Here is a 15,909-nt window from a genome sequence, read left to right as displayed (position 1 = left end):
CACAGCTCTTAATACAACATATAAAACCAAGTCGAGATTCATTGTTGATGTTAAATCGATTTTAATAGTCAAAAAATGCAGAAGAGAAATGTTTCGTCTAAAATTATTTGTTACATTAGCATCATCTTTGCATTATATATTATACAGGCGCTGTACAGAATCAGAATGATTTGTTACATTAGCATCATCTTTGCATTATATATTATACAGGCGCTGTACAGAATCAGAATGATTTGTTTTTACATTAATAAAGCAGACCTTTGTCTCATACCAATATGTCTCGTTTGATGGGAACCAGGGACGTTGCCATCACGGGGTGTAACTGGGACTGGGAGGAGATTTGCCCGATAAACAACCGATCAGAGCTCCTGCCCCAACATTATTTCCATCTCCACAAGACATCATTCCCGCTACAAGACTGGTCACCATGGTTCCAAAGAGAACACCTGCGTTTACCATAAATCTAAATTATGTATCTGCTGTAGTTATGGTGATCACTGATCATTTCATTGTTATGATGAATCATCTTTTTCTTCTTTTTTTTTGATTTGTTACGTGGAGTCCTTGCTAAAACATTGTGGTGTTGGTTTTATGAATAATGATGCTAATAAAGTATGAGATCCATTAGGAAAATGGTGTGTCAGTGAATCTGTTTTTGAATGTCCCTGCTGTTTCTCCTCAAACTTCCTTTGGACAGTTGAAAAAGTCTTTGGCGGAGTTCTTCTGGGGAGCAGAGCTCACCGGGGGAGTTGCTATGAAAGGTCGCTCATCTCCCATATTGACGTTGTAGTATTTGGCTGAAAGACACGGGAAGAGGGTGGGTTAATTTGAGGAAAATATGGGCTCACTTGGTCTCTCATTTGCAGAGTTTCCTTGTTTTGAACTGAACCATGCAAAATATAAAACTGGCAAAGGAAAATGTTAATCACGTCATATATGTCCAAGAATTTAAGTTTGTGTAGCAATATGATACTGACAGAACCACCAACAATGAACCATGAACCATGACCTGTGGGAGGCCTCTTAATTGGCCACAGCAGACCCTGAGCCCCAATTTAGTGTATCTTAATGACAATGACTAGACAAACACCTCCCTCCTTATGGAGTAAGGAAGGGCTGCTGTTGACACAAACTCCTAGGACAGGGTCAGGACCAAGCTGTGCCAGCAGACCCATCTACTCCACCCTCCTCTCTGACCCACCCTGCCTAGACACATGGGGCTCAGATGTGTCCGACATTACGTTGTGTAAGGTCTAGGACTGGATTTTTACAGCAGACTGACAGGTGCAGGGTTTTCCACCAAACCATTTTTCATCAAAGACAGGCTACAGGCTCGAATTTGGGTAATAAAAATAGTATCTTGGCTAAATACTTACAGCGTGAGAAGAGGTAGTAGTTGTATCCCTCTGGTTTCCTGTGGGTGGGGATGGACACGGCGGAGGTCACGGTGGACGGGAAGCCTCTCCAGGTCAGACGGATGTTGATCTCCTGTCCCAGCAGAGGCACTGAGAGGAGAGACCGTTCAGTTTAGAGAATGACAAAATGTAATTTGAGGAGTGTGATATTTGAACTGGAACATTTGTCTAGGTGTCTTGGAGTACAAACTCCAGTTTGAGGAAATTATGTAGTTCTTAAATCTGTCGGTTTACTTCTAATAAAAACATTGTTGCGACGTTCCACTACAATCTGATTCTGCACCCACACAACCTGACTATTGTGATAGTTTTCTCTGAATAACCTGCTTACATTCGGTGAACCTCGTTTCCTCTTTCTCTTACCCTCCTTCCGAGCCGCATCTGAGTCTTTATAGAGAACTAAATGGATCTCAGATCAAATAAAACCTGTCCGTGAGTGGTTTTCCAGGTTCTCAGCACTGCCTGCCTCAGTCTAATAAAATGTTCAGTGAAAGGACTGAAATGTCAAGTTGGGCAGCTCATTACCTGCTTGCCTAGCAACACGGTTGCGTACGGTATAAACAGAGTAGTGGACCTTCCTGCCGCATGTAGGGCTGATGCCAGACTGGTAGGAATACTTCTGCACCAAGCCTCCTGGAACAGACAATCATACAGATATCAGACGTGGTAGCTCAGGGTGACATGGGCATGCTTGTTTTTTGTGCTTTACCAGAGACAGCCGAAACCTATGAGTAAATCTATTATCACTGGCTTTAGCAATAAAAAATATTCTAATGTATTTATATCAGAGTTAATATTATCACATTATGGTGTAAGTCACAGGAGGTTGGTGTCACCTTAATTGGGGAGGATGGGCTCATAATGGCTGGAGTGGAATGGTATCAAATACAACAAACACATGGTTTCCATGTGTTTGATGCCATTTAATTTGCTCCATTCCAGACATAAGCCGTCCTCCCCTCAGCAGCCTCCACTGGGTAAGTAGTGTACAGCAGTCAGTCACCTCTCTTGAAGAAGTAGACCGACTCTCTCCTCTTGCGGTACTCTGGCACAGACAAGGCAGCCGTGATCTGTCCTTGCAGCCCATCGAAGCCCGTCCTGATTAGCTTGGGGTAGCCGGGCTCCATCATGCCATTCTCGAACCTCCAGTAGTTAGAACCCTATGGAGGGGAGAAGGCACATAGATAAACAATTTTGTTCTCTATCAACTCCACTTAATGTAGTATAAAAGTAGGTATTATAACACTATGTTTGGGATAGTTACATTCTAGGCCTATTGAACAGATACCCTTCACTTCAAGTCAGTAATACTGTATGACAAAATGGAAATTATCCCATTTGCTTTGGGTATCTTATGTTTTAATGTTACATAGGTGGTGTACCTTGAAGAAGTATGTCTTGCCCTGGCAGTTGCAGCGGGTGAAGACTGTGTCGATGGGAGAAGGGACACCCCACACGTCTGTGATCCCACGGGCAGGTCCAGGCACCCTATTGCTGTCCAACACCCAGAAATAGTGTCCTAAAGAAGGAGGACAGTGGAAGCAACACTGGTATGGTATGTCCATCTGCATCGAGTCCTCAATTACTTTTCATCCTCATCCTATTTTTTTTATTTAACCTTTATTTAACTAGGCAAGTCAGTTAAGAACAAATTATTTACAATGATGGCCTACCCTCTAGTATCTATCTTCTAGTCTATAATACAGGGGTTGTCTTACTGTAGCTAACCATCTTTACCCTTGTAAATGAATGTGAAACATTTACATGTTTGGGGTTCTCTTGGGTTTGAAAAACAGTGTCACATCTACAAAATGTGGATAAGAGCTGAAGGACAGTCCAGTCACAACATCACAAAGGCAGACAGGGTGCGGTCTGGGAATGCAAACCCAACATCTGGTGTGTCTGGTACATAGACTATATAATTACAGTATCTAGACCAAGTGTTATGGTCTGGCACTGACCTCTGAAAACCACCACGGTCCCATTCCTCAGCGTAGTCACCGCGCCGACGGGACGACCGCTGCAGATGTTGGTGTCATTGTGTTCATCTGGAGAAAAAGGAAGCACATGAGGACTAATAAGAAAAACAAGTGAACCAGGACCATTTGAAGTGTTAATTGGCTAAAGGGGCAATCAGCAGTTGCTACAGTAATTTTTTTGACTTATAAATGAATGACATGTACCCATTGATTCCTGAAGAATATAACAGTTCATGAGCTGAGTTCAGCTGTCGTATTTTATCAGAACCCAAAATATAAGCTTGTTTTACTCCAATCTTTGTAAACAAAGTAAATGTAAACAAACACTAAATAGCCTCAACATGGTTAAAACTATAATTTTGATATCAGGGTTGGTCAGTCCTTGTATCCATAGTCTATATTTCTCCAGGCCCATCCCTCAGCTTTTTACTTAAACAGTGGCGTGAAAACACTTTGTTATTGTTTCAACTGCTGATTGCTGCTTTAATGTGACCTCTTTCTGTTTTGCTCTGTGAAGGAGCTGAGTACTTTTTTCCAAACCACAGAAAGTGCTGGACTGTCTTCTTAGGCTATTGGAAAACTGTCACCTTTGACTGTCACCAGTTAATATAGTGCCGCTACACTTGGCAAGAGGAAGCTCATTTCATCCAAGAGAAGTAATACAATCCAATGCTACAGATTAAGGAAAGGATAGGCTGGCAAATCGACCTAGTAATAAGGCTGGTGACTCTACCATTGTACAGTAATAAGGCTGGTGACTGTACCATTGCCCAGTAATACGGCTGGTGACTCTACCATTGCCCAGTAATACGGCTGGTGACTCTACCATTGCCCAGTAATAGGTGCTCTACCACTTTGACTGTTTCGTTGCAATAGTATTAAAGTAAGACAAAGCAAGATCCAACATGGTTAACCTTACCTGCTTGGTAGTCCCTGGGGTTGTCTGTGCCCAGATCTTTGTTGATATCAGTGAGGGTGCTGGACCGTGTAGGACTGGGCTTGGGTTTCCCTGTGGGTTTGCTGGGCTTGGGTTTCTCCGTGGTTTTGTTGGGGGTGGGTTTGATGGTGGGGACGAGAGTGAGCTTCATGGGGTCTGTAGTGGTCTCCTCTGGTGCGGCCTTGTCTCCTTCCTCTTCATGTCCCGTTGGGTCTGTGGATGTGGCCTGAGGATCTGAGGTGGGTGGCGTTGCCAGATCTCCAGTCTGGGGGATACTGCTGTCATCAAAACTTTCTGGGGTGTCCACTCTGCCAGGTTTAGCTTCGGGACCACTATCAGATGCTGGTGCCTTAGAGACCGCATTGGGATCCTGTGGGTCTGAAGGGGTGGTTGTTGGGGCATTCTCCTTGGAGCTATCCTGCTCTGAGCTTGGGGTAGCTCCTTCAGGGGCACTGGGTGCCTGGTCAGGCTTGGTGGAGGGGGTGGTGCTGTCTAGAGATGCAGGGGTAGCCTCCGGATCCTCTGGGCCTGAGGGTGTACCCTGTGTGGGGCCGGTAGAGGTTGGGTCGGAGGCTGGTGTGGTGGCAGCATTCTCTAGGTTTGAGGGTGTGGGTTCAGAGTCCTTTGGCAGTGTGTTCTCAGATTCTGCCTCCTGACCCTCAGGGTCCAATTCACCCTGTCCTTCAGATAGGAGTTCAAGGGTGTCCTCTGCAGGACTAGGCCCAGGCTGGGGCTCTGAGCTCGGGAAGACCTGGTCGGAGGGCTGGGGGGAGGCAGGGGTGGGCTCAGAGGAGGATCTAGGGGGAGTTGTGTCTAATGCAGACGGGCTGCTGCTGGAATCAGGCTGTCCCTCAGGAACACTGGAGTCTGGAGTTAGAAAAACATGAGATTTGATGTCTGTGTCAGATTTGATTTGACTCCAAATGACTCAAAGTAGATTGTGAAACACCTTGTCAAATGCAATTTCCAGGAACAGTGAAATAGTGATATGTGTGATATGGCTCAGCTATCATCTCCCACACTGTGCCCAAATGCTGTGGTGTGTATTGGATTCAAAATTTTGAACATTGAGATATTAAAGACATGATAGATCAGACGCATAGTATATTAAGGAGTGAGATCTGTAGAAAGACAGAGTGGCTGTGGATTGTCCTGGGATGGACGGGAGGAGATCAAAGGTTTGCTATAGAGGAGGCAGATGGACATCTGTAGACTAGGTGAAGGAGGGGTTGAGGTCAGGAGGTGAGGTCAGATCCCCTGAAGGGAGTAATAAGGGTTTAGTATCCTGTTACCCTCTTCCTGTGGAACCATAAGAGGGAGGAGTGTCTTAAGTGGGATATATACATCTGTGATGGTGAGAAATGTTTGTTTGAATGTCTGAATTACAGCTGTAAAGACCCTTTGGCAGAATTAAACTTAAGTTAAGATTCTCTAGTGTCTGTGAGTTATTTACTCTGAAAAATAAGATCCTAACAGTATATATGCATTTTTGTAAACTCCTGCATAATTAATTGCCGTACTGGGACAATAAAGATTGAATTTCATTGAATCCCTTACCTGCTGTCTCAGTGGGAACCTCCTTGGCTGGTTCGGCAAGGTAGGGGTTGGCCTCTGCTGGTGGGGTCCCCTCTTGGCCAGGTGTTGCCTCTGGATCCCATTCCTCAGGGAAGGGTGTGTAGTCCCCCTCTAAAATGGCCTCTTGCTCAGCCTCAGGAGAGGGAACAGGGAGTTCTGGCCAGGTCTCACCCTTTACATCTGTGGAAGGGAATAAGGGCAAATGAATGTCAAATTCACATTCACACAACTTCTAACTAGCAATTCAGCATAGGCTAAATAAAAAGTGAATTTGTAGCTATGTTGAGAAACGAGAAAAAAGTTTATCTCACCATCTCCCTGTTCATCCTGGAGTTCTGGTTCTGGAGTGACCAATGGCATGAACTGGTCATCTGACAAATTTGAAAAGGAATGTAATTGTTTATTAACATAACTGAGTTATAGGTGGCATGTGTAATTGCACAACTCTGTCTCTCTGATATTTTCCTATTTTTCTAGTTCATCCTGGCATGTCTTGAATCAAACCACAGATACTGATGACATTCCAGGATGGAATACACTTCTACAGTGCCAACGGGTCTGTAGTGGGCTGGCCAGAGTGCATCAATCCAAAAACACCCTGTTTTATCCCGAATCGACCTTTGGGTTGCAACCCACATATAACACTTCCATCTCCTCATCCATCCTGGCCTCATCTCTCCATTCCTCACTTCTCTCTTTGATTGAGACTGTGCCTGTTGCCCTCCTCCACACGGCCCACTCATAATGACATTATTTCCCCATGTTTCTCTTGGCCGTTGGGGCTGGCCCGGACACAGAGCTCCTGGCTACCTCTGAGGAGACATGGCCTCCGGGCTCCGGCTCAAGTCACAGCTGGAGAGAATGTCACAGCAGCAGGACAGGCAGCCAATACAAAACATCTTGGAATCACACACTCTGCCATTTTTGACTGGTCAGGAAAAGTTCAAAAGATCTGTGTTTTTCATTAGACAATATTACTCTCTTATTACAGGGAATGTTTTGACTTTGTCATTGGAAGATGTTGGGCTGAGTGAATAATTGTGAAAATTCAATTTTCAGTCTTATTTGGGGCTGAAGTGTTGGTTATCCATCTCCTCAGTAAGGTTGTTCTGAAGATACTGACCTTCATTTAGTTCCTCCTGTGGATTGGGAGTCATCTCTGGCTCCTCATTTGGCTGGATCTGGGGAGGCTCTGGCTCTGGTGTGTCAACCAAGTACTAAATGAGTCAGAGTATCCAAAAGCAACCAACTTTCCTATAATATCTCTCAAATCTAATACTTAATGAAATATACCTTTTGGTTTGTTATCAATTACGTTATTGCATGAGCTAGTCTTTGGTGTTGTACTGGCTGGTTTTGTGCTTGTAGTGGTAAATACTAAGACAGAAAATAATTAAGATGAACAGACAGGCTTCTGCATTTTAACATGCATATTGATATTGATATGAATATACTGCATGAATAGTGCCAGCATGCCTATCTTTAAATAAAAGCTATACCTTTTGGTGTTTCATCATTTACGTTATTACATGAGCTAGTCTTCAGTGGTGTTGTGCTGCCTGGTTGTTTGGTGTCTGTAGTAATTATTAAAAGATAAAAAAAATGAACTGACGCAGGCTACTGCATGAGTTTAACATTTACATGCATATTTACATGCATAGTGCCAACATGCCTATCTTTAAATCAACTAACTCGAACCACTTTTTCATTGTAAGTCATACTATAATTTATACAATGTTATTTCATACATTAAATTATATACTATCTTTACCTGTGGATGCAATACAGAAAAGTTTTTCCACAATTTGTTGTGTTACAGTCTGAATTTAAAATGGATTCAATTTAGATTTTTTGTGACTGGTCTACACAAAATACCCCATAATTCAAAGTATAATTATATTTATTTTTTTTACAAATTAATAAAAAATATAAATAAATGAAATATCTTCCATCAATAAGTATTCAACCCCTTTGTTATGGCAAGCCTAAATACGTTCAGTGGTAAAAATGTGCTTAACAAGTCACATTAATAGCATTTAACATTATTTTTTAATGACAACCTCATATCTGTACACATACAATTATATGTAAGGTCCCTCAGTGGAACAGTGAATTTCCAACACAGATTCAACCCCAAAGACCAGGGAGATTTTACAATGCCTCACAAAGAAGGACACCCATTGGTAGATGAGTAAAACAATTTTTTAAAGCAGATATTGAATATCCCTTTGAGCATTGTCAAGTTATTAATGACACTTTAGATGGTGTATCAATACACCCAGTCGCTACAAAGATACAGGTGTCCTTCCTAACTCAGTTGCCGGAGAGGAAGGAAACCGCTCAGGGATTTCACCATGAGGCCAATGGTGACTTTAAAACAGTTACAGAGTTGAATGTCTGTGATAGGGGAAAACTAAGGATGGATCAACAACATTGTAGTTACTCCATAATACTAACCTAATTGACAGAGTGAAAAGAAGGAAGCCTGAACCGAATACAAATATTCCAAAACATGCATCCTGTTTGCAACAAGGCACTAAAGTAATACTGCAAACAATGTTGCAAAGCAATTCACTTTTTGTCCTGAATACCAAGTGTTATGTTTCGGGCAAATCCAATTAAACACATTACTGAGTACCACTCTTCATATTTTCAAGCATAGTGGTGGCTGCATCATGTTATGGGTATGCTTGTAATAGTTCAGGACTGGGGAGTTTTTCAGGATAAAAAAATAAACGGAATAGAGCTAAGCACAGGCATATTTCTAGAGGAAAACCTGGTTCAGTCTACTTTCCACCAGACACTGGGAGATGAATTCCCCTTTCAGCAGGACAATAACCTAAACCACAAGGCCAAATCTACTGTACACTTACTAAGAAGATAGTGACTGTTCCTGAGTGGCCGATTTACAGTTTGACTTAAATCTACTTGAAAATTCGAGGGCAAGACCTGACAATTTAGGTCTAGCAATGATCAACAACCAATTTGACAGAGCTTGAAGAATTTTGAAAATAATAATGGGCAAATGTTGCACAATTCAGGTGTGGAAATATCTTACAGATGTACCCAGAAAGACTCACAGCTGTAATCACTGCCAAAGGTGCTTCTACAAAGTATTGACTCGGGTGTGAATACTTGTGCAAATGAGAGATTTCTATATTTCTATTTCAATAAATTAGCAAACATTTCTAAAAACATGTTTTCACTTTGTCATTGTGGGTTATTGTTTGTAGATGGGTGAGAAAATACATTTATTGAATCCATTTTGAATTCAGGCTGTAATGCAACAAAATATGGAATAAGTCAAGGGGTATGAATACTTTCTGAAGGTACCGTACATGCAAAAAAACCATGCATGGTTTCAGTGTAGAATTTTACTTCAGAAGACCATGCTAGGTGTGTTTGACATTTTACTAACCTTCAATACCACACTGGCTCTTGTAATCTGGGCAGCACTTGCTGTAGCGAGCGCAGTCCGGATCACAGTCACACTGCCTGCCTCTCTTAAAGGATTCGCCACACCGCCCTTTACACGAGTCACCTGGTACACAGACACAGTCAGACATACAGTACATCCATTATCACACCAGTCCCCTCCTGGTTATGTTATAACCCATGCTTAATACCTGTACACCCATGTGCGTCTATATCATCTAAAAACATGTCAAGCATTCTAATGGGTTATTATGATCCACATCTTGTTTATCATAATGTAATGTCACTCGGATACCACAAATAAATAGATAAGAAAAGTCCTTACTGGTGGTGCACTGGGATTCGTAGTCCTTACAGCACTCCTCGTGAGTGAGACAGTCATAATCACACTGGCACATGTAACCCCTGTAATACTCTCCTCCACATCTCCCACTACAGCTTGCTATACAGAAAGGTCAACAACATAAAGAATATTTTGTGTCATTCAGTAGTCTAGCACACAGTCATGGAGATCTTTCCACAAAAAGACAGTCACAAGTCACCAGCAATGACAACAGCATCAATATCATTCCAACAATAAGGCTTTGTCACATGGACTTGTCACTTGTCACACTGACAAGATAATGATGGAATCCTACATTACAAAGCCAGAAATAAACTATTTTCCCCTCCTAGTTAATCATTTGTGAATGAGTAAATATAAATCAGTGTATATAAAGCATATACAGTCTGTTATACTTTTACAGAAAGAAATTCAGTACGCTCATGGTAATTTACATAGTGACAACATGCATCCTTATCATCTCTAACGGAGGTTAGAACAATTTAGAATAAAACCCAGAAACACCACACATCAGAAAACGAATCAAAGTAATTTACATATTTAGTGATTAGAAATACTCACACTGAGCAGAATTGAATGGGAGAGCACAAGCCAGCAGAAGAAGAGCAGAAATAACTGATGGAGTCATCTTCACAGGTGTCCTCTGTTTCAACCTGAGCAATAGCATTCAGACAGACAGAAAGTAGAGAACAAAGAACATCACAACTCAATTAATTTATATTCCATTATAAATCATATAGCCCATGCACAATGACTTGAGAGTGAAAGGTCTCACTGTACCTTGAAAGAGTGACCCTCCGTTCAAATCCTGCTGAGTCCTGCACTGTGTCTGCTTTTATAAGGACTGAGAGAGAGGCAGGCTGCCGGTTTCTTCTCTGACAGGGATTCCCGTTAATTTGGAGAATCTGGTCCAATTAAAACCCACAAGTGATTCGCAGGCTAGACTCCTACGCAATGAAGGGAGGGAACCCTAGACTGCACATTTCTCCCTGCACATTTTGAGTAAGAGTTGGACCTGCTCCAACACGTGTTTACTGTGCCAGTCAGATGACATCACACAGACTGGTGTACCCTTTTCTTTCAAAACAAGATTCCAAAAAGAAGTTCAGCAAAAGGGTATTAAATTAACTCAAGACAGGCTTATGCTATTTATTTAGTCTTTTCAGATCATTCCTATGAATATTGGCTAAGGTGGCAATGTGAAATGGGTAGGGTTATTATATATTTTTCTGAATTCAATAAAATTCTGTTCTCGGAAATAACATCTCAAAATTCAACCAAGGAGGCTTGAATAAATATTTTGTGTTCAGATCCAAAATATATTTTGCCAGTATTTTTCAGGAAGAAGTAGCCTATTTAATTTGATTAGGATATTGCATGATTATGTGATTATGCAATGATTATGGTAATATTTTACCAGAAACTAATAGACTGGTGGACTCAGAAGACTGTTTGTTTTTATTCTAAGAATGATTGGTGTGGTTTAGCCTATGTGGTCAGGCTGGTCACTGGTTGTTACTCATGCCACATATAAATAAAAGTGTGATTTAGTGAACTTGACTGTGAGACTGCCTTTGAAAGGCAGGGCAAGTCTGTCAGACCATATCCATGCCCCATTGCCAAGAAAACAATGTGTCATAATGACAAATGGGATCAATGTTATTCTTAATGCTAAAAACCTAGGCCTACCTGATTCAATGCAGATGTTGATTCAATGCTGACCGGTCACTGAAATGTTTAAGTAGCATAGCCAAGTTACTTATCACATCAAACTCAGCTAACAACAAATGTTCCCATACCTTCAGAGAACATTACCTAATGTTTTCTTAAAAACGTTCCAGTGATGTGCAAGGACAGTTTCCAAGAGGCCATTCCCTTAATAATGTCAAACAGAACTTACCCAGAACGTGGTTACCATGTTCTCAGGATATTCAATATTAATGTTCTAGACACGTTTTATTGGAACCTTACTTGCAAAGATATTCCTGTGTCCAGTTTTCTGAGGGTTAGGAGATTATTCCATCAACGTCACACCAAACATACACAGAACATATTCTCAGAATATAAGATATTGATGTTCTAGACACGTTTCATGCAAACGTTGCAAGAACTCTCCTGTGTATCAGTCATCAAGATTGTCAACAGATGGTCCCAAGGGTAGCACTACAGGTTAAATGAGACATTGACATAGACATGGTGACCTAGCAGGAAGATCATAATGTCGTCATACCGCTCAGGAAGGAGACGCGTTCTGTCTCCTAGAGATGAATGTACTTTGGTGCGAAAAGTACAAATCAATCCCACAAAAACAGCAAAGGACCTTGTGAATATGCTGGAGGAAACAGGTACAAAATTATCTATATCCACAGTAAAACAAGTCCTGTATCGACATAACCTGAAAGGCCGCTCAGCAAGGAAGAAGCCATTGCTCAAAAACCGCCATCAAAAAGCCAGACTAAGGTTTGCAACTGCACATGGGGACAAAGATTGTACTTTTTGGAGAAATGTCCTCTGGTCTGATGAAACACAAATGGAACTGTTTGGCCATAATGACCATCGTTATGTTTGGAGGAAAAAGGGGGAGGCTTGCAAGCCGAAGAACACCATCCCAACAGTGAAGCACGGGGGTGGCAGCATCATGTTGTGGGGGTGCTTTGCTGCAGGAGGGACTGGTGCACTCCACATAGTAGATGGTACCATGAGGAAGGACAATTATGTGGATATATTGAAGCAACATCTCAAGACATCAGTCAGGAAGTTAAAGCTTGGACGCAAATGGGAATTCCAAATGGACAATGATCCCAAGCAAACTTCCAAAGTTGTGGCAAAATGGCTTAAGGACAACAAAGTCAAGGTATTGGAGTGACCATCACAAAGCCCTGACCTCAATCCTATAGAAAATTTGTGGGCAAAACCGAAAAAGCGTGCGTGAGCAAGGAGGCCTACAAACCTGACTCAGTTACACCAACTCTGTTAGGAGGAATGGAACATTCTCTAAAGTTGTGGGAACATTTGTTGTTAGTTGGTCTGGGGCTCCTCTCCTGGGGGTGGACCTTTTTAGCAGTAGAAACAGCTGCTAGTGCACCACATATGCGACCTTGAACACAATAACAGGCAGGTTAGTGACATTTACCACACATTTGCTCCCAACTCCCTGCATGCTGTTTTCTTTGGCTGTTGAGTGTAATTAATGAACTGAGACAGAAACACTTTCTTAATTTGACCGTGCTTCTCAAAGCAGGAACATCCTGCAGCAAGAGGAAATGTGAATTATTATCTGGATTATAATTCATGTACATTTTTGTAGGGGTTGATACATTTTTCGTTAGAACAAATCAAGTCATATTTTTAAGTGGAAATTACTAACTTTAGAAGCCGTTTTAAACCTTGAATGCACTACAATTGATGTATCTGCAACAACAGAGTGATCAAATTAAGATAGCAGATCGTACATAGTTACTGTGCCCCACAGACTTGGACTGAACTCCAGGGCACACTTAAGCTGGATAGATTTGTCCCCTATGCTTGCTTCAAGGCATTAATAGAACACCTGCTCATACAGAATTGCAATTGTTTTGTTTATTTGCTTTATTAGATTGTTGTTTGTACTTTTTATTTATTTTTATGTATTTTGTATATTAATCTGTATTTCAAGCAGTAAGAAGGCAGTAAAATATTTGGGCCGCAGTCGCTCACAACCATTAGGTCTTAATTCTCACAGCCAGACAGCTCTCTTGGCTCCGCACTTTCTTGTCGTGGTCAGCACACCTGTGTCTGCACTGGTCACATTGTCTATGGTCATCTCTGTGACTTTCACAGAAACAACCTCTATCTTTGTAGATGGTGGTCTGGCTAGGTGTGCGGAACTAGTACTGGCATCACATCTCCCTCAGTGACAGGGTGAGCAGGGCCCAGAATGTTAATGGAACCTGTGAGACAGAGAGGACAAGAAAAGACACTAGACCACTACATCTAGTGCAGATAATTTGATATGTTATGCATAATCTTCATTGCTGTAGGCACTTGGCATCCCCCCACTTGCCGCTCTCACACCAGTACAGCCCACAGTAGAGAGGAGAGGCTGCATGCCCCAGGAACCTCCTTCCTGACAGTGCCCTCTGGTGTCTGACACCCAGACCTAACTCCAAAGTCAGTGAGCTGCCACAATGTCCAGTCTGTGGAGTTACTCTCTGTGGAGTTGCTCTCAGGCACAGCAGGGCACTGGAGAGAGAAGCACTCCCTTTGGAAGTGCTGTTGGCTGCTGGGGATCACTGCCAGGGAAGGTGGGGGGTGGGGTTACTGAGTAAGATCTTGGTTGAGCCAGCCTGACACCAGTACCCACCGCCGTTGTCCCTGGCAACTACAGTGATGTAGTAACTGTCTCCACAGAAAAGGCATTTGGGGTGATAACTTTGTGAGGTGTGTGTCTGAACCAGCGATGTCCAGGACCAGTTAGCACCTGTTTTCACATTGCATCTTAAGGACATAGACTCCCTTAAGTAGATGGCTGATCTAGGGGTTCAAACATACACAAGCGCTCTGATATTGGGAGACCCTAGAGAAAGAGGGAAACGTAATATTTCTATGTGCATGAGTATGTGTGTGGGTATATGTGTGAATCTGTGTTATACCTTCAGACCCTGCAGTCTGGACTATCAACGCTGTTAGACCTGAAACAAAACAATGTGTCGTTGATCAATGAGATCACAAGTTATTTGGGGAGATGTTTCTCTACTTATTTACTATTCAGGAGGAATTAGTACAGTAACAAAATTACTGTATAAACACAGAGGAATGGGAAACAGTCTCTAATTAGACTGTAGATGGATACAGTCTCAGCCTCCAGTATTTATGCTGCAGTAGTTTATGTGTCGGGGGGCTAGGGTCAGTTTGTTATATCTGGAGTACTTCTCCTGTCCTATTCGGTGTCCTGTGTGAATTTAAGTGTGCTCTCTCTAATTCTCTCTTTCTCTCTCTCGGAGGACCTGAGCCCTAGGACCATGCCTCAGGACTACCTGACAGGATGACTCCTTGTTGTCCCCAGTCCACCTGACCGTGCTGCTGCTCCAGTTTCAACTGTTCTGCCTTATTATTATTCGACCATGCTGGTCATTTATGAACATTTGAACATCTTGGCCATGTTCTGTTATAATCTCCACCCGACACAGCCAGAAGAGGACTGGCCACCCCACATAGCCTGGTTCCTCTCTAGGTTTCTTCCTAGGTTTTGGCCTTTCTATGGAGTTTTTCCTAGCCACCGTGCTTCTACACCTGCATTGCTTGATGTTTGGGGTTTTAGGCTGGGTTTCTGTACAGCACTTTGAGATATCAGCTGATGTACGAAGGGCTATATAAATACATTTGATTTGATATCATCCCAATGGGGGTAGGATGAATGTAAATGCATGTCCTTTCCTGCCATTTCTGATCCTTTCCTTCACAGCAAGACTCCAATCAACTTCCAGTCAAGGCCATGGAGCTTAGGGCTTGAATAATACAGGAGTAGATAGTGTAGATAGATGCACTGGGGCTTTAGTGACCAGATAGCACTCAAATAAACCCACCTAAACATGCTATCTTAGGAATGACATCTTACCTGTATCTTGCTTTGTCAATCTGTAGTGTATATGGATGGATCTAAAGATTTTTAGCTAAGAGAGAGAGAGATAACTTTATTGATACATTGTACACAAGGTCAGTCCAACCAAATTTAGACTTCTGCTTAATCTCAACCCCTCCGAAAGACACATACAGGTTGGAGAGGATGGAGCAGGGGACGGCCCACTGGGCACATCACGTAATTTAAATTTGGTAATATTTGGTTGAGATGTTGATCAGTAAGAGTTCAACCTTTATTCACCAACTCAAAGCCAGAAGTTTGTTGAATTCCCAATGTGTTATCACTGTGCTTTCATCCATCTCAACGCACAACCAAATTCCAATGGAAAAACAATGTCAGATTTTTGGTATTTATAAAACAACTTAATGTGTTATCACACCATCTAATAGCACAACCAAATGACCTGGATTGCAGCTGAGATTACATTAAAAGTACATAGAGCAAGTGATCAATGCTTTTCAAGATCTTGAGCAGATTATTACAGCAATTGTGAAGATCGCCACAGACCTCCTACAGTACCTTTGCATGATATCTTAAACAAGCATGCTTTCTATGATTGCATAAGAAGACATTTACAGTGCCTTCAGAAAGTATACAGCCCCCTT

The 15,909-nt window shown here is 42.1% G+C and overlaps 2 protein-coding genes and 1 pseudogene across 10 annotated transcripts in view; 1 reads left to right on the top strand and 2 right to left on the bottom strand.

Moving 5' to 3' along the window:
- Nucleotides 1-633, top strand: part of LOC110524570 (nucleoprotein TPR) — a 36,854-nt gene extending 36,221 nt beyond the window's left edge. For all 8 annotated transcript variants that reach the window (XM_090236032.1, XM_090236031.1, XM_090236028.1 and 5 more), the window contains exon 49: nt 299-633. In XM_090236032.1, coding sequence (XP_090092158.1) covers nt 299-351 — 53 coding nt within the window. In that variant the 3' untranslated portion in view covers nt 352-633. The remainder of the gene's footprint in view (nt 1-298) is intronic.
- LOC110524571 (uncharacterized) lies at nt 42-10,688 on the bottom strand. Of its 2 annotated transcripts, XM_021604362.3 has the most exons (15): nt 10,465-10,640; nt 10,246-10,337; nt 9,667-9,783; nt 9,325-9,447; nt 7,406-7,480; nt 7,030-7,104; nt 6,218-6,277; nt 5,889-6,086; nt 4,314-5,198; nt 3,377-3,463; nt 2,798-2,934; nt 2,419-2,575; nt 1,941-2,048; nt 1,377-1,505; nt 42-797 (listed from the first exon to the last, which is right to left on the bottom strand). In XM_021604362.3, the coding sequence occupies exons 2-15, from the start codon at nt 10,310-10,312 to the stop codon at nt 679-681; spliced, it is 2,337 nt and encodes a 778-aa protein (XP_021460037.3). In that variant the 5' UTR covers nt 10,313-10,337; nt 10,465-10,640; the 3' UTR covers nt 42-678. The 2 variants fall into 2 exon arrangements, with proteins under 2 accessions (XP_021460037.3, XP_021460038.3); XM_021604363.3 differs by lacking the exon at nt 7,406-7,480 and having other exon boundaries at nt 10,465-10,688.
- Nucleotides 10,689-13,536: 2,848 nt separating this feature from the next.
- LOC149983583 (uncharacterized) lies at nt 13,537-14,276 on the bottom strand (annotated as a pseudogene).
- Nucleotides 14,277-15,909: the final 1,633 nt, after the last annotated feature.

The sequence above is a fragment of the Oncorhynchus mykiss genome, chromosome 5 (assembly GCF_057628025.1).
Source record: "Oncorhynchus mykiss isolate SJ-2025 chromosome 5, ASM5762802v1, whole genome shotgun sequence".
NCBI lineage: Eukaryota > Metazoa > Chordata > Actinopteri > Salmoniformes > Salmonidae > Oncorhynchus > Oncorhynchus mykiss.
The sequence above is the reverse complement of the archived record's forward strand: the minus strand, read 5'-3'. Positions and strand labels throughout refer to the sequence as shown.

Coding starts and splice junctions, on each gene's coding strand:
- LOC110524571 (XM_021604362.3), bottom strand. CDS start 10,312: ATGACTCCATCAGTTATTTCTGCTCTTCTTCTGCTGGCTTGTGCTCTC. Junction 9,784..10,245: donor CCCATTCAATTCTGCTCAGT/GTGAGTATTTCT, acceptor CTTTCTGTATAG/CAAGCTGTAGTGGGAGATGT. Junction 6,087..6,217: donor CCAGGATGAACAGGGAGATG/GTGAGATAAACT, acceptor TCCCTTCCACAG/ATGTAAAGGGTGAGACCTGG.